We start from the raw sequence: 16,828 nt of genomic DNA on the forward strand, positions 1-16,828 counted from the left end.
AGAGACAGAGAAAGTCGGATAATGAGTCTCTGTTGTGTGAAATCGGACGGAATTACGGGCTGGGTTCTTAATGGCGAGTATTTTGATGATATTGAGTTGAGGCTCAATTTACCTCTACCGATGTGAACCTGGGGTTGGCGCACTTAACTACATTAGGGAAAACTTTAACTAGCCACAACTGCATAGACCAACCCAGGCTGAACCATTGGTAGAAATAAGTTGCAAGCAAAGTTTTTGAAAGTGATTAATGTGATTAAATTTAGCAAAAAGGCCAAAAGGTCTGCCATTGATTGTAATATTCTAGCAACCGCTCGACTCCTCCATCCAGGCCCATTACTGAAATACATAAATAACGCCTGACCTGTCAACCGAGATAATCATTCCATATGGAGACTCCAGCAATGCAACGTCTAATATAATATCGAGATGCGATTTGAGAAGGTTTTGCTGCTGCAATGATATCACTGTAGAGCGAGGAAGCCGACCTGTCACCTTTTTGGCCGTGTTGCTTGAAGTTTTATTTCCAACTCCGGCATTTGGTGCCGTTGGTGCAGGCTGCGGGAATCGCTCTGCGTTGACAGTCAATGAGGCCGTTGGATGAGAAGAGGTGAAGGTGGGTTTCAGCTCATCAATGTCTAGACCACTGACGATCAAAGAGCCTTCAACGTGAGTCATGTCCCAGTACCTAACCTTCCGATCGAAACCACCTGTGATCAGGAAACCACAACGAGAGTCACGACCATCGTCCGAGGTATCCAGACCAACAACGAGCGATCGAACGCCTCTGTCAATGCCTGCATTACCGCTTGGTTCCAACGCGGTCGCAAACCGCCCAAGCATTCCCTCTGGTCGCTCATCCTCTATCTTCCAAGGCTCATAGCCTTTCCAGCCCTCTTTGCTTCCACCGGTACGATATACCTCTCGACACTGTGCCTTTTCAATATCCCAAACAGTTATTTCCTCTTGACCCGTTCCACCAGCTACACACACCCACTTTCCTCGTCCTTTGAGAGGATGAACACAAAGTCGATGTATGGCTGTGCCTCCCGCCAGCCCCCAAGCTTTCAATTTGATTTGGAATCGGAGATCCCAAAGGATCAAAACACCATGCGATGTGCCAAGAAGGAGCCAAGTATGCTTTCGATCGAGGCAGAAGCAGGTAGGGATCCCATCATGAACAGGATTCTCTAAGGAGTACAAAACCTTCATGGTCCGAAGTTCCAGGGCCAAGATGCGCGACTTGTTCGTGGCCACTAGCAAAACCGAGTGTGTTTCGGCTTTGAAATGCTCCATCCATAGGGCAAATTCGCCTTTTGGGAGGGTATATTCTCGGAGCAATCGCAACTTCCCGTATCTCGAGGCAGTAGCACCAGCACTATAGTCAACTTTGACTACATGGATGCTCCCATCAGACGCTCCACTTATGAAACTATGCGTGTTCTCAACAAAAGCGAGACATTTCACTTTGGCGCCCGGCGCATGCTTGTGAGTCAGTCTTGCACGGTGAGCAAGGTTGCGCTCTAATCTTGCTGTATCCCAAACCTTAACCGTACCATCATCTGAGCCCGTAATGAAGAATGCATGGTCAGCGGCTACAAGAACCCGATTTATTGGACCCGTATGTTCGCCAAAGGTGGCCACCAGGGTACCTTCAGGTCGCCAAGGACGCTCTGCTGTGTTGCCACTGCTCCTCTTTATAGGTTGTCGACGGCTGATAGGGGTTACCATGGGGCCAAATTCCACAACGTCGGCTGGATAATTTTCGACGTATAAAGAGTCAAGCAGTTTCAGAACGCTTGGATCATTGCCATCATAAGTGTGTGCAGCACGGAAACGGATCGAGTAATCGCTTTCCGAGCTTTTCTGATCCTTCGGCGTATTTTCTGATTTGTGAACCGACGGCTCTCGTGGCATGGCACTATTCACCTTCCCAAAGACATTTGTAGAAGTCGTACTGGTCTCTGCATAGGCCTTGGATAAATCCGCCCTATTCATGAGATTCATGGCACTGGACTGATGACGCATGTGGTGATTATGCTTGGTTGGTCTGCCATCTGCCACCTCTCCGTTATCAATTGATTCCTCTTGGGCTTCTACGGCCACCTGAGAAGGCCGTAAACTTTTAACGCGAGAATCTCCATCCGGCTCTAGCGGTAAGATATCCTGCTGCTCGCCAGGGCGGGAAGGAGGGAGCGAAGACGGTGACGGTAAGGTGGGCGAGTCAATGGCTGCACTTTCCACGTCGCCCGGCCCCAGAAGCGGCGCGAATTCTAAACTTTCTCTTCCATTGGAAGTAAGTGGCCTCTTCCTGCGATTTCCAGGATTATCAATCGTAGACGATGCATCCAGAAGCGCATCCGCAATGGTGTGAGGCGCCCCTTCACCCTGGGACTGAGTACGCTGAGTTCTGAGTTCAGCCTGAGTTAGAGGGTATTGTTTCTCGTTGAAAAATACTGTTTGTGGAGTGATCTCGAGTTGCTTCAAAGTTATGACATTATTGAGATGAGAAGCTGCGTTGCCGGCTCCTTCTTTGGGTTTCCTCGGCGCCATTCGCCAGATATATTCGCGCAAAGCCAGCAGTTTCCATTCGTCCTCGGGCGCCATACCTATATTTCGTAGCCGGGTGAGCCATTGTTCGTCTTCCTCATTCTTTGAGACCTTATTCAAAGCGTTATTTCCGGTGTGCTTTGAGAAGGAACCGAAGAACGGATCTTCGACTGCCCCGAATGCGAATATTCTCTGCGCCTGGCCGTCCTTCCAGAATTCTCCCTTTTCGACTTTAGTAGCCCAAGATGCGGCCAGGTCAAGGACTCCTCGAGAGAGGGGCTTTTTGAGAACACCAAGGAGGAGAAGCTCATTGAAATCTGTGACTGGCGTCTTAAAATACGGCTGAAGGAGCGGCCCTATAATGCAATGCTTGTCTGCAACAGGGAGGAATGATGTAGCAGACGAAATGAAATGCGCTGCTGCTTCTCGGATCCAAGCATTCGGATGCATCATAAACCTGCAGACGATGCCGATAATCTCCCATGTCTTCGAACGCTGAAATAATCCAAGCTCTGCCATGCTAGCAAGTGAGCGAAGCACATTCTCGACCACAAACTCTTCCGGATCTGTGAGTGCTTGCACCATCAATGGCAAGACAAATTCTTCCAAGCTGAAACTTCCCACAATTGTTGCAACGCCGACGATCGTTTTGAAAAAGGTGCATTTCAACATCCAGTCTCTATCGTTGAGATACGTGTTGAGGTGACTGAGAATTACGTCGCTGGCCTTTAAACTACCAAAGAAAATGCACAGGCTAGATACAGAGCCAAGAAATGCTCTTCGCACCGAGGGATCATTGTCAGTAAGAAGCGCTTTTGTGTGAGACTCAAAGTAGTCTACCAAGTCGGTACGGGCGACGTCAAACAGATTTTGATAGGCCGCATTCGTAGCAACACTATCTTCCGCTTCGGGATCAGCTGTGGGTAAAGAGCCGTCCGCTCTCAGCGCTTGAACCAAATCCAAAAACCTAGAGGACGTATTCGCAAGCGTCGCTAAACAAGCTGCGTATGTTGCACGAACTGTAGGCTTCATTTTTGGTGTCGCTCCAGGGTAAAAAGGCTGAAACCGAGGAAGAACATATTCCGGGAAAACGTATGCGTTTATAGGTGAAACTACAGACACCATAGCCATCTAAGCCTACATTAGTATGAAATAATGTACTCGAGATATCTGCAAGGGCTCACCAGCTGGGTCACGGTTCGGAGGGCGGCAATTTGGACAATATCTGCCGGGTCGTTGAGCAGAGCCATAACGTATGGAAGGACACGATCAATCTTTGCCTCGTCCGGGATACGCTCGGCGAACGCCAAAAGTATATCACAAGCCCGAATCTTCGCCGTGGATCTTGCCGTATTCCTCAAGGATGATACGATTAATGTCAGAAAAATAAGTGTGCCATCCTCGGCTGGACGAAAACTTGTGGCTGACGCCTGGTGACGATTGTTTGGAATATCCAAATGCACGGGTATCAAATTAAAGCCCAACACGCTGGACGAGGTATTTGGAGAATGCTTGTTTGGGGTATCATAGCCTAGAAAGTAGGAAATCTTGTCAAAATCATAAAAAACTCGGTCGATTCTGTCATCTGCTTCTCCCAGATTTGTGATTCCGGTAGTGATCGGAGCACGGCCAGATGAAGGATCGGTGATAAGACCCATGTATTGATGCAAAAAGCTGTAAAAATACTCGGGGAACGCTTTGCGGCGCCAGAAATTAAGGTATTCCTCTGCAGGAAATCTTGATTCCGGCTCGATCTGAATCATATGAGAGACCAGCTCTCGAATATCCCTATCCTCAATTTTTCTCAAATGCGCATGCTCCGGGTCGTACTCTCCTTTCCGATATTTGTAAAGCTGGCTCAGAGAGAATATCGGTGCTTCAAGGAAGAGCTCTGCTATTACACAGCCAACACTAAATATATCCATAGCCCAATTGACCGGTCCTCTCTCTTCATTCTGGGTTGCTGGGGAATAGAATCGTTCGGGTGCTAAATAGCAGGTCCGCCTCCCTGATGTGTCAAAATAATATGAAAAGTCCGCCGGATTATCCTCTGGAAGGTATGTTGGTTTGAAAGATGATGAAAAGTCAGAAAGGAAGAGCCAGTTCCATGAGGTAACTAAAATGTTCTCTGTCTTAATATCGCCATGATATATTTCGCGGGCATGGCAATCTCGCACGGCGCAAAGTAACTGAAACGCCAGCCATCTCTTCTCAATATTTTCAAGAAAAGGCCTCGTGCTGTACTCGTCAGAGACTTGAATCATCCAGACAGAAAGTCGCGTACCTCATCCGATCGTAAAGCGAGCTATGAATATACTGCCTGGCCAAATATCCATTTGCGCTTGTTTCCAATATTCTCTCGTACCCTAACGCGTTAGGAATGTCTGCAAGAGCCTTTCGCTCTCCTGGTATAGGTTGTTAGCAGGAGTCAGAAGTAATCCAAAGGTCGATAGTCATACGTAGCAGCTCCTTCACGTATTGGTCGAGCTTCATGCTCGAGTAAGGCTTAACCACAACTTTAACGAAGACCAAGCCATCATGATGACGGGCTCGGATCGATTTCATAAAACGAGCAGTTCCCAGGGATTTCTCGTAAGCCAAATCATAGAGCTCCGGAACATCTATATTGGCGGAGCCCGCCGACAGTGTCGTTAGAGAGAATCCTTGGCCCATTGTAGATCGGTGGTGCTGTCAATGGTGGACCATGAATACACCTCCACTATCTCAGACTCGATAGAACGACACGGTTCTGGTGTATCCGCAGCACATCCTGATCAATGATTCATGGTAGCAAGAGACCAAACTCGTAAATCGCGGGGACACTGAAATAGGAGCTGCCTCTACCGCCCATGTGCTTAAACAGACGACGATTAGATAGGCGTTTGGGAGCTTCGACGCCGAGTATTGGTACGGTGACCCCAATGATCCATTAGCGTAGTGTCTTGTGCCCTCCCTCTCTGGATGCGCTACACAATAAATACAGTTCCAGACTCTCGTAAGACGCAATTGAAACAGAAGCATAACCAGATCTACGATGCTAAACTATTCTTACTCTACGATATCAATTACACAGTTCACATGTGAATTACCCTTCCGGGATTACTTAGTGAGGAGAATTATATGTCAAAAGGGAAATAAAATTTTTGGTTCCCGATTAGAGATATATTTACATAGGCCTGCTGGCAGCCACAAAAGGGATATCTTTTGAAACTGAATGCAAGAGCATCATGCATCATAAACGCCATAAATCGCTTTTAAAAAGAATTTCGTATCGTCAATGCTTATTGGGCCTTGGAGCCGAAGCCACCCTTCTTAGAAACGGCAGCTTCTTCCTCCTCCTTCAATTCCTGGTCAATCTTGGCGCCCTTGCTGGGCTCGTTGCCGTGGTTCCTGGCCTGTATATAATGATCAGCCAAGCTCATACTTGGATGAAAGATAACGTGGAACTGGGCAAAGAGGATTTTACTTACAGGAAGTGTTGAGTCCTTCTTGGTCTCCGAAACTTCTTTCGGCTCTTTTCCAGGACCGCTCTGCGGGGACAGTTAGTATGAGCTACCAAAAACTGAAAGGAATTCTCAAACTTGCCTTTGACTCGCTAGCGAGCTTGTTGGCAATAGATCTCTCGTCCTCTGCAAGAGTCGACGCGTCAGTTACTTGATCTTGAAACAATAATTGATTCATCTGGGAACCTACTGGAGTCCAAGGTGCTGTGGCTGTGGACCTGGCCCTCCTCGTATCTCTCCGCAGTCTTGATAGCGGAGGCGGGCGCGTTGCGCTGGTCACCGGCCTCGTAGGTGCCTCGACCACCGACGTTGGACATTCCAGCAGACATTTTGTTTTATGTGATTTGAAAAGTGAAGTAAAAGGTTGGATAAGATTCTGGGGTGTGTATTTGAAGCGATTGATTGATTATTTGATGAAGTTTAAAGGAATGCTTCTTCGAGGAGCGGACGGGCTAATTTATGAAAGCGTTGGAGGGGCAGATTTGGTAGTGATGTCACACTCTGACGTGAAGTCGCACCCCACACATGCTAATGCTAGTACCCACTTCAGCAGCAAAAATTGACGTGACGCAGCCAATTTTTCCATAGCATGTCGTAATGCCATTCGATCACATACAGTGTATACGGTCATCTCGGACCCAGTCACGCCGGTCCTTGTCATGGAAATTAAACATGACCCGCCCGTCCTTAGTACACCACTTGGTTTACACAATGGAATTGGCTAAGAAATTCTAATGAAATCTAACATCGTTTTTAAGAAACTGCCCCTCCCCCGCCATATATGTTCTATCTACAGTTTTGCATTATTCAATTACTCCATTTCAATCGTTCCCGGGGGTTTGCTGGTCACTGTTCACATTGTTAGATACCTATTTGAATACAATTCTTTTGAACCATGCATGCACTTACCATCGTAGAGGACACGGCAGACACCATCAACCTCATTGACGATTCTTCGGCTAACCCGCTTCAAAAAGTGGCCGTCGAATGGAAACCAGTCTGCCGTCATGAAATCCGTAGTCTCAACGGCCCTGAGAGCAACAACTTGAGCATGGACACGTTTGTCACCCATGACACCAACAGCTTTGACAGGCAACACGGCCGCAAAAGCCTGGCTGATTTGGTTGTACAATCCAGCAGCTCTGATCTCCTCGATGAAAATCTTGTCCGCTTCACGAGCTATTCTCAATTGCTCCTTGGTGACTTCGCCGAGAATGCGGATGGCAAGTCCCGGTCCCGGGAAAGGATGGCGCCATACCAAGTCCTCAGGGATGCCCAGGTTGGTGCCTAATGCGCGCACCTCATCCTTGAAGAGTTCCCGAAGAGGCTCGATGAGCTTAAGGTGCATGCCCTCAAGCAAGCCACCGACATTGTGGTGAGTCTTGATAGTGGCACTGGGGCCCTTGAAGGAAATACTTTCAATGACATCCGGATAGAGAGTACCCTGAAGAAGCCATTCAATCTCTCCTTGGCGAGACGAACCATGAGCATCCTCCGCAATCTTCTTTGCAGTCTCCTGGAAAACTTCAATAAAAGTATTTCCAATGATCTTTCTCTTCTTTTCCGGGTCGCTCACTCCCTTCAACAATCCCAGAAAACGTTCGCTTGCATCCACCACGGTAAGGTTGATTCCCAAGTGCTTGGTCAACGTCTCCTTTACCGTCTGAGACTCCTCCAGACGGAGCACACCGTTGTCGACAAGGACAGCATGAAAGCGGTCGCCAATGGCTTCGTTCATCAGCTTAGCCGCAACAGTTGAGTCAACACCACCACTGACGGCTCCAATGACCTGGCCCTTTTCGCCAACCATGGCCCGAATTCTAGCAATTTCCTTGTCAACAAACTTCTCCATGCTCCAATCCTGCTTTGCTTTGCACACTCCAACGGCGAAGTTCTTCAACAATTTAGTTCCTCCCCGCGTATGGGTGACCTCGGGGTGAAATTGGATGCCGTAGTAGGGCTTGTTTTCGTGAGCAATACCAGCGAATGGTGCATTAGGAGTAGTAGCAATGGTGACAAATGACGGAGGAAGGTGAGAAAGTTTATCTCCGTGAGACATCCACACTTCCATGTCTTTTTCCAGCGTCTGGAACAGCTGGTCGATGTGGGATGACTTGCCCTCGTGAGCGTGAATGTTCAGAGTTGCATGTCCATATTCTCTCTTATCGCCTGCGAGCACGTTCTTTCCGTGATGCCAAGCGATTTCCTGAAGACCATAGCAGATACCCAGAATTGGCACTCCCATTTCGAAAGCCTCAGGGTCAACATGCGGCGCATCATCCCAGTAGACAGAGTAGGGGCCGCCCGAAAGAATAATACCCTTGGGCTTCCAAGAAAGCTCAGAAAGCTTTTGAGTGCATGGCAGCATCTCAGAGTAGACATTGAGCTCACGGAGACGTCTGGTAATCAAATGCGAATACTGCGATCTTCAATCTGTCAATGCAACTGTGAGTCAAACGTTATAAAGGGACTAACCCAAAGTCCAAGACGAGGATGGTATCGAAGCTCTTGTGCGGCTCCTCAGCCAGTTCCTTGTTGTTCGCCATTTCGAATATCTTGCGCGCAAAGAGATCGGATGCAAATAAGATATAAAGGAGCGATCGAAAGCCCAAGGAGCGGTGGAGGGGGTGGGCTTCAGTAGGTAAATAATTTGGCAGGGCGAGACTTTTTTACGATTGAGGGACTCATGCATTTTTTATCGATAGGGCGTCCCGATAAGGCTCGGGTAGCGAGGGGCAGCACAAGCCACTTTTAGATTTCGTTTTTGAGTCCAAGCCACTGATCAAGACTCCTCAACGGCCTCTTGCATCCGGCGCAACGATTTCAGAAATGGCGAAAAGGAAACAGATCAAAGATGAGGAGATGCGTGATGCTGGGTCTGATGATCGAGTTCGCAACGACTCCGATGAAAGCGGCAGCGACGAGGTACATGCAATTCATCATCTAGTCTCTCGGGCACTTGTTGACACAAAATCAGGATACCGAGATGGTCAATGTCGAGTTCGAGTGGTTCGACCCTCATCCTGACCATGACTTCCATGGGATTAAGACGCTATTGCGTCAACTCTTTGACAACGACGCGCTGTTGTTCGATCTATCGGCCTTGACAGATCTCATCCTTGCCCAGCCTTTACTCGGCAGCACAGTCAAAGTGGATGGGCAAGAGACAGATCCCTATGCCTTTTTGTCTGTCCTCAACCTTCACGAGCATCAGGTGAGACTTTTGGTATTCTGATCAACAAAATTGGTAATTTGCGGCTAATTATTCGAGAAGAACAAACCAGTCGTGAAAGATCTTACGAATTATCTCGCACAAAAGTCTTCCGCCAATGCCAACCTCTCGAACATTTCTTCTGCGCTGTCGTCTTCAGACGCAAGGGTGGGATTGATCCTCACCGAACGCCTCATTAACATTCCTTCGGAGGTGGTCCCGCCGATGTACTCGATGCTTCTCGAGGAAATCTCGTGGGCTCTGGAAGAGAAAGAGCCTTATGACTTCACGCATTACCTCATCATCTCGAAGACTTACACTGAAGTTGAGTCGAAACTTGACCAGGAGGATGACCGGCCCCAGAAGAAGAAGAAGGGCTCAAAGAATAGCAACGAGATTTTCTTTTTCCACCCTGAAGATGAGGTCTTGCAAAAACATGCCATGGGCCATGGTGGATTTGAGTACACAAATCAATCCGGGGAAGGTGTCTCCGATTCAAAACGAGTCTTCCAAGATTTGGGTATTCGGCCGCAAGGACACATGATGTTGATCGAAGCAAGCAAATTTTCGGGGGCGATAAATGCCATTTCAGAGTACCTGAACCCTTCAAGCATTTAGAGATTTCTTTGAAGGGCGTTTCAGCATATGGATTTTATTTTTCTTCTTGGATACCATCGTTATGCATAGGTGTAGAATAAAAGTTAGTTGGTTGGTTGGGATTTGTCCATCCTTCTCGCATTGTTGTTTCTTAGCTATTTACATAACGCCTGGTGCAAGACTCACAATGATTAGCTGGATCATCGAATCACCTACGAAAGAGCCGTTAAAGATTAAGAACCCCATTTCATAGGATAGTCTTAAAGGAGCATGTCCATGCTGACCGGAACAGGAGTTAAGATTTTGATCGAATACTTCTTCGCAAGACTGAAAGAAACAAACATTATGTATCAAATCCAATTTGTAGCATTGCAATTCTGGATTTTGACATGAGAAGCCATTCTGAGTGTATTAATGTCTTTCGCTGGCAGGGCGCCGTTGAAAGAGTATCATTGCTTGTTCGATTGTAGCCTCAGATTGATACCTTTTTAAAAAAAAAAATTGTATGCAGAAAGAAAATTAAATATGGGATGACGAGGATACGGAAGCGTGCGATAGAAGATATAGATCTACTCCCATTGAAGAAACAAGAAGACGCTTTGGAAGGAAAATAAAAATAAAATAAAATAAATGTGTTGTTCTTTACTTGGGTGTGGCCCAGTGTTGTTATTATTTATTGCGGCGCTCGGGTGAATCCTGCTGTTGTCATGTTGATAAACCCAGTTTGGTCCCTCCCCCCGCCAAAAACGGAGCCTTTCATACCTTAGGCGACTTCGCAGGCAACACCCAACACCTCAATCAAGACTGATCACAGCCTCAATCTCGCCACGAGATATCGGCAACGATTGCTTTCAGCTCATTTTATCAATTTTCGAACGGAGCTGGTGTACGGTGTCCAAATTCCCTACGCCGGCTCCTCTTCACAGACTTGTGGCGGGAAGAACCGGACCTATCGACGGCATCAGCTCGTGAGATCACACGCACTCTGCAAGGCTGCCACGAGAATCGCGGCTAGGTCACCCGCCTCTTGGATCTGTCTACCCAAGACCACAGGATAGCAGAGCTTGTACCATCACGGCATCAAAGTAATCGCAGTCGTGCCAGTCTGATTCCGCGTTTCAGATTCCCCACATCGCTCATTGTTTTCAACTGAGTGACCTCCTGGATAAAAACGCGTCACTGCGAGACCTATATCGATAAGAATAGTGGAAACTTGTCGTAAATCCTGAAATAAGTTTTGATCCGCGAGCAAATATGGATGACGAGCGGTTGATCGGCGATGTCAACCGCAAGATCGAGCGGGAGAAAGCCCTGATCAATGGTGCCAATGCTGTTCGCAACTCTTCGAACAATCCTGCCGTCAAACAGCGCGCGGAATCCCAGATCCATGAAGGACACAAAAATATCACTTACCTTGAGGGGCAACTGAAAGTACTGCAGTCGCGAAGGCTTGGTCATAGTATGGATAATTTGTCCATAGCCTCTGGTGCCGATGGCAGTCAGTATGCGGGACCAAGCGGCGGGTCACCTCAACGAGGGACAAGAGGGGGCGTCCCTCCAGGGCAACAAGGTTCTTCCATAGATGGCCGTGGCAGTTTTGGAACTGATGCGGCGGACTACGGAGACCCAGGCCCAGGTGGATACAGTAGTCAGCTGGGAACGGGGCATATGATGCCTCCGCGTCCGCCGTTCACGCCCCCGGCTCCAACCGTGGGAATACCCAAGGCCAGGCCCAATTACAGCAAGCTTGGTAAGATATCCCCAAGGCAAATTCATTGTGCCAAGCTATGAGGACTGACGGGGCTTAGATCTTATCAAATACGATACTCCTTACCTCGGTCCTCGCATTCAACTCATGCTTTCTCAGCTTGAGTTCAAACTCAGTGTGGAGAAGCAATACAAGGAAGGAATTGAGAAAATGGTTCGTCTGTACCAGATCGAAGGGGACAAAAAGAGCAAAGCAGATGCCGAGGGACGGCGCATTGAGAGCGCTCAGAAAATCCAACTTCTCAAGCAAGCGCTCAAGCGGTACGAAGACTTGCACGTTGATATTGAAAGCGCAACCGACGCTCCTGATGGTATGTCATTTTTCTTCTCTCCATGACTGGGTTCATACTTATTCTCGATCTCAGATGATAGCATTAATACCCCCAACCTTCGCAAGCCCTTGACTGGCCATCTTTCGCTCCGTATACATGCAATCAGGGATGTGGATCATGCAGCGACAGGAAGGTTCGCCAGAGGCCCGGAGACGTTTGTCATGATCAAAGTCGAAGATGCATTCAAGGGCCGAACCAAATCTACCCGCACGGGACGGTGGCCAGACGAAGTCCACGAGCTCGATATCGATAAGGCAAATGAGATAGAGCTTACCGTGTACGACAAGGCTGGGGATCATCCGCTGCCAATTGGTATGCTCTGGATCAGAATCTCAGATATTGCAGAGGAAATGCGCCGGAAAAAGATTGAGACGGAATTCAACAACTCTGGTTGGGTTTCGGCCGATAAAATGCAAGACGGCGGAAGCGCGTCAAGACAGGACTCTCAATATGGCCAGACGCCTGGGCAACCGCATGCCCCCCCTGCTTCTGCTGGAATCAACCCAGCGCCGACCTTCAACGTATCCGCTGGTCCTGGTCAAGCGCCAATCTCTATTGATGCTTGGTTTGCGCTCGAGCCGGTTGGCCAAATACATCTGAGTATGAGTTTTGGTATGATACAGCGCACTCGTCGAATGATCATTTTATTTCAATCATTTTGCTAACATCTCACAGTTAAACAATTGAACAATCGTCGACCATTAGATTTCGGCTTGAACCGCAAGGGAGCTATTCGCCAGCGGAAAGAGGAGGTCCACGAGACCTTCGGTCACCGATTCGTCACCCAGCAATTCTATAACATTATGCGCTGCGCGCTTTGTGGCGATTTTCTCAAATATGCCGCTGGTATGCAGTGTGCTGACTGCAAATATACCTGCCATAAAAAGTGTTATTCAAAGGTTGTGGTGAAATGCATCAGCAAGTCGAATGCGGAAGCCGATCCCGAAGAAGAAAAGTTAAACCACCGCATACCGCATCGCTTTGAAGGTTTCTCTAATATGGGAGCTAATTGGTGCTGTCACTGTGGCTATATTCTTCCTCTTGGAAGCAAAAAGAACTGTCGCAAGTGTACAGGTGAGGTTTCCTCCTTGTCCTTTTCTCTCGCCTCACTGCTAATTGTGTCCAGAATGTGGTCTTACTTGTCATACGCAATGCGCCCATTTGGTCCCTGATTTTTGTGGGATGTCCATGGAGGTGGCCAACCAAATACTTCGAGAGATTCGAACTACCAAGAAACGCCAGACTACATCTTCAATGAATTCCGTTTCGTCCATGAGCTCAAGGACGCTAAGACCAGGTGGGCGCCCTACTCCCCCTCCACCATCTCAGCCATCTTATGCCCCTCCCCCAGGCCAAGAACAACCCGGTCAAAGTACCTTCGATCAGAGGCGGTCTTATGGGCAAGACCAGTCGTATGAACAAGCGCAGAGAACCCAACCCTACATGCCGCCCTCTGGTGCTTCTCTTGAAGCCGCTAAACTTTCATACAACGTTGGAATGCCACCATCACCTGCTCAGCAGCGTCCAACCAATCCACGAACCTCGTCTTCTCAGTCTGCGGCTGCCGCAGCCGCAGCCGCACTGGCCGGAAAGAGGACCCCGTCGCAAAAAGGCTCGCCATCTTATCAGCGATCATCCACAGATTATTCAGCAGCCGCTGGCAGCCGGGTCTCAGGAGGCTATCCTATGGATGCCCATTCTGAACTCGATCAAGGCTACGGAAAAGGCCGCCAGACGCAAACTCTACCCCAGCAACAGCCCTATGATCCAGCAGCTTATGCTGCTGTTAGCGGATATCCGGCTCAGGCCATGCCGCCTCCGCCGCCTCACGTGCCTCCGAAACAAAGTTATAATGTTCCACCAACACAGCAGGCTCCTCCACAGCAACAACTTGTGGAAAGGAAAGAGGTGCCTCCACCTGGCACTGGCCGGCGGATCGGCCTTGACCACTTCAATTTCCTCGCAGTTCTTGGAAAAGGCAATTTCGGAAAGGTCATGCTTGCTGAGACCAAGGCCACCAAGCAGCTTTATGCGATCAAGGTACTGAAAAAGGAGTTTATCATTGAAAATGATGAAGTTGAGAGTACGAAATCGGAAAAACGAGTCTTCCTGGTTGCAAATAAGGAGAGGCACCCGTTCCTCCTGAATTTACACGCATGTTTCCAAACCGAAACAAGAATATATTTTGTTATGGAGTACATCAGCGGCGGAGACTTGATGTTGCACATCCAACGTGGACAGTTTGGCACGAAGCGCGCACAGTATGTTTGAAAATAACATCGTCATACCACAACTTACTAATAGAGACAATTCGCAGATTCTATGCGGCTGAGGTATGCCTGGCATTAAAATACTTCCACGAGAACGGAGTCATATACAGAGACTTGAAGCTCGACAATATCTTATTGACCCTCGACGGTCACATCAAGATTGCAGATTATGGTCTTTGTAAAGAAGATATGTGGTATGGTGCCTCGACAAGTACCTTCTGTGGTACCCCCGAATTCATGGCACCAGAGGTACGTGATTCAATTTAAATTCATTTAGTCACTGCTCAATTTATCCTAACGTGGCTGTGACAGATTCTTCTGGATAAGAAATATGGACGTGCCGTCGACTGGTGGGCATTTGGAGTCCTCATCTACCAGATGTTGCTTCAACAATCCCCCTTCCGTGGCGAGGACGAAGATGAAATCTACGATGCAATTCTTGCGGACGAGCCCCTGTACCCGATCCACATGCCTCGTGATTCGGTATCGATCCTACAGAAGTTACTCACGAGAGAACCCGAATTACGACTGGGATCCGGTCCCACGGATGCTCAAGAAATCATGAGTCATGCATTTTTCCGGAATATTAACTGGGAGGACGTTTATAACAAACGTATCCCTGCACCATTCCAACCACGTATCTCTAATCCTACCGATACGAGCAATTTCGACCAAGAATTCACAAGCGTCACGCCTGTTCTTACCCCCGTGCAGTCCGGTATGTCCACCTTCTGCCCTGATGCTAAGAGACCCACTCAAAATCCATTTGATTTCTTTTTCACCGTCACTAACAGTTTCTCTTTCTGCAGTCCTCTCGCAAGAGATGCAAGAAGAATTCCGAGGCTTCTCATATTCAGCCGATTTTGTGTGAAGGCATCGGCCTTTCTGTAACCATACAATATACCCATAACGTTCGGTTTTTGTTACAGCGAAAGCGAGATGCCATGTACTCACATCGTCAAAGGTTGCTTGGAACGGGAGAAAAAGCGCTCATACGAGGGGACCCTAAACCTCCCGACAACCACCGCGATTCAGCTTGTGGGAAGACGATGGAGTGTTGCAGAGTCGGTAATCCAGCTGTTCTCCCTCTTGATAGAGTGTTTCAAGCTTTGCTCCAAGCTTTACTTATTTCTTTCACTTCTTCTTCATTTCTCTCTGTTTCAATATACTGGGTCACCTCTCATCTAGCCGCGCGTTTCTTTCGCTTTCTAGCGGCGCGCCCTTCATTGCCTTCATCAATTTTTTGCAGATGTCGCTAAGCACATAAAAGGCATGAGAAAGCCGGCAAGAGATTCATGATTCATCCTCGTTCTGGAAGCGCAGATGAGATGTACGGGATAATGCATGCGGATGTGTTTATCAACCATGTTGGTGGTGAGTGGCGGATAACAATTTGCGGATGTGGGATGACAAGATGACTGGCCCGCTACTTGCTTCTGTGCCTTTTTATCTTTCCTCGCCCTCTTCACTTTTGCGATATGAGTGGATGTTTTTTGCTTTCTTACATCTTTTTCATCCTCTTTGAACGCCGTTAGACATGAGGATGTTTGTTCTTTTTTTTTTCACATTGTATTCTGTCCCAAGAAGAGGAGTGTGGGCGAATGAGGCAAATATGAAGCGCGGTGATGCGGTGATACGATGATGCGATGGTGCGGTGGTGCAATGGTGCGGCGGTGGCAGCTGAGAGCAATATACATGAGACGGGGGGATGTGTGTTTCCCAGCACAAAAAAGAAGCATTTGAGATTTTATTTTACTTTTATGTCCTTTTTAATTTAATCTTTTATCTCTTTCATATTGAAATGTCTAGATTAAATACACGATGACATTTTTTGCATAAATTATGGGTTCGAGCGCCATTTATATTTCCCCTCTCTCTCTCTCTAATTCTATTCACAAATCAACCATCCCCTTTGAACGCCCAAAATGTATTATTCCAAAGAAGCGCAAAAAGAAATGTATATATGAAAGAGCACATAAAGGAAGACTTCCCCCCTGCCTAGGCAAAAGCCAGAGCAAAGTAAGAGAGGTCTAGTCTTGATGATGCGTCCTCGGAATCCGCGAAATAAGCACCCACAACACCAAATCCAGACCCAACATGGCGAGGATAAACGGCTGCAGGACCGTAACGCCTTTTGCTTGCGCCATGGCGCCGACCACAAAGGGAAACATTGCCGCCCCGGCGCCCCCAAAGGCTGACGCAAATCCGACGGCGCTAATGTGCATGTGCTGCGGCAGAATCTTCATCGCAGCAACCACGACGGCAGGGAACAGCGGGCCCAGGAAGAATCCGAGAAAAGCGACGGCGATTGCGGAAACGAGGAAATGCGGGACAAGCCAGAAGAGAAGCTCGAGGCCCATGGATGCCAGCAGGTAGATCTAGAAATATATCCAGAAAGGCATTAGTATTGTGTATAAAACAATAGCCTCGCTGCCCGCCGGCCTAAATTCCACTTCGCCAACAACACCAAGAAATCCTGCCCCCAAAACACCCGGGAAAAGAAAAGCCCTTTCCAACAGCACTTAAGAACCTTCCCCCACAACATCGAACCAAAAAAGGAACTGGAAGAGCTCTTCACTCGGCGTGTTGCCAAAAAACAAT

The 16,828-nt window shown here is 48.1% G+C and overlaps 6 protein-coding genes across 6 annotated transcripts in view; 2 read left to right on the plus strand and 4 right to left on the minus strand.

Moving 5' to 3' along the window:
- Nucleotides 1-280: 280 nt before the first annotated feature.
- L228DRAFT_257117 (ARM repeat-containing protein) lies at nt 281-5,228 on the minus strand. Its single transcript, XM_018333960.1, has 4 exons — nt 5,007-5,228; nt 4,832-4,952; nt 3,732-4,785; nt 281-3,678 (listed from the first exon to the last, which is right to left on the minus strand). The coding sequence occupies exons 1-4, from the start codon at nt 5,218-5,220 to the stop codon at nt 334-336; spliced, it is 4,734 nt and encodes a 1,577-aa protein (XP_018184942.1). The 5' UTR covers nt 5,221-5,228; the 3' UTR covers nt 281-333.
- A 442-nt stretch (nt 5,229-5,670) lies between these two features.
- On the minus strand, nt 5,671-6,504 carry L228DRAFT_263722 (hypothetical protein). The gene is made up of 4 exons (XM_018334517.1): nt 6,241-6,504; nt 6,133-6,176; nt 6,018-6,077; nt 5,671-5,942 (listed from the first exon to the last, which is right to left on the minus strand). The coding sequence occupies exons 1-4, from the start codon at nt 6,377-6,379 to the stop codon at nt 5,829-5,831; spliced, it is 357 nt and encodes a 118-aa protein (XP_018184943.1). The 5' UTR covers nt 6,380-6,504; the 3' UTR covers nt 5,671-5,828.
- A 305-nt stretch (nt 6,505-6,809) lies between these two features.
- Nucleotides 6,810-8,715, minus strand: L228DRAFT_257118 (GMP synthase subunit B). Its single transcript, XM_018333961.1, has 3 exons — nt 8,526-8,715; nt 6,960-8,476; nt 6,810-6,899 (listed from the first exon to the last, which is right to left on the minus strand). Exons 1-3 carry the CDS (start codon nt 8,594-8,596, stop codon nt 6,862-6,864), a joined length of 1,626 nt encoding a protein of 541 aa, XP_018184944.1. The 5' UTR covers nt 8,597-8,715; the 3' UTR covers nt 6,810-6,861.
- A 164-nt stretch (nt 8,716-8,879) lies between these two features.
- L228DRAFT_271204 (hypothetical protein) lies at nt 8,880-9,879 on the plus strand (the record flags this gene model as incomplete). Its single annotated transcript, XM_018335501.1, has 3 exons — nt 8,880-8,975; nt 9,028-9,264; nt 9,325-9,879. The coding sequence occupies 3 exons, from the start codon at nt 8,880-8,882 to the stop codon at nt 9,877-9,879; spliced, it is 888 nt and encodes a 295-aa protein (XP_018184945.1).
- A 747-nt stretch (nt 9,880-10,626) lies between these two features.
- On the plus strand, nt 10,627-13,323 carry L228DRAFT_224595 (HR1-domain-containing protein; the record flags this gene model as incomplete). Its single annotated transcript, XM_018330351.1, has 5 exons — nt 10,627-11,608; nt 11,667-11,936; nt 11,991-12,569; nt 12,633-13,031; nt 13,084-13,323. Coding segments are annotated over exons 1-5 (1,983 nt in total), but the record flags the coding sequence as incomplete, so codon positions are not given.
- A 2,771-nt stretch (nt 13,324-16,094) lies between these two features.
- L228DRAFT_250987 (MFS transporter) overlaps nt 16,095-16,828 on the minus strand; it is a 2,362-nt gene continuing 1,628 nt past the window's right edge. Inside the window, exon 6 of the mRNA XM_018333453.1 lies at nt 16,095-16,605. Coding sequence (XP_018184947.1) covers nt 16,258-16,605 — 348 coding nt within the window. The 3' untranslated portion in view covers nt 16,095-16,257. The remainder of the gene's footprint in view (nt 16,606-16,828) is intronic.

The sequence above is a fragment of the Xylona heveae genome, assembly GCF_001619985.1.
Source record: "Xylona heveae TC161 unplaced genomic scaffold L228scaffold_13, whole genome shotgun sequence".
NCBI classification, from domain to species: domain Eukaryota; kingdom Fungi; phylum Ascomycota; class Xylonomycetes; order Xylonales; family Xylonaceae; genus Xylona; species Xylona heveae.

Bases quoted from the DNA above. Each gene is read 5' to 3' on its own strand.
- L228DRAFT_257117 (XM_018333960.1), bottom strand. From the start codon at position 5,220: ATGGGCCAAGGATTCTCTCTAACGACACTGTCGGCGGGCTCCGCCAAT. The intron at 4,953-5,006 runs GTATGACTATCG...AACCTATACCAG, and splicing joins ATACGTGAAGGAGCTGCTAC to GAGAGCGAAAGGCTCTTGCA. The intron at 3,679-3,731 runs GTGAGCCCTTGC...ATGTAGGCTTAG, and splicing joins TCCGAACCGTGACCCAGCTG to ATGGCTATGGTGTCTGTAGT.
- L228DRAFT_263722 (XM_018334517.1), bottom strand. From the start codon at position 6,379: ATGTCTGCTGGAATGTCCAACGTCGGTGGTCGAGGCACCTACGAGGCC. The intron at 6,078-6,132 runs GCAAGTTTGAGA...CTGTCCCCGCAG, and splicing joins AGCTCGCTAGCGAGTCAAAG to AGCGGTCCTGGAAAAGAGCC. The intron at 5,943-6,017 runs GTAAGTAAAATC...CATTATATACAG, and splicing joins AGAAGGACTCAACACTTCCT to GCCAGGAACCACGGCAACGA.
- L228DRAFT_257118 (XM_018333961.1), bottom strand. From the start codon at position 8,596: ATGGCGAACAACAAGGAACTGGCTGAGGAGCCGCACAAGAGCTTCGAT. The intron at 8,477-8,525 runs GTTAGTCCCTTT...GACAGATTGAAG, and splicing joins ATCCTCGTCTTGGACTTTGG to ATCGCAGTATTCGCATTTGA. The intron at 6,900-6,959 runs GTAAGTGCATGC...CAATGTGAACAG, and splicing joins CTGCCGTGTCCTCTACGATG to TGACCAGCAAACCCCCGGGA.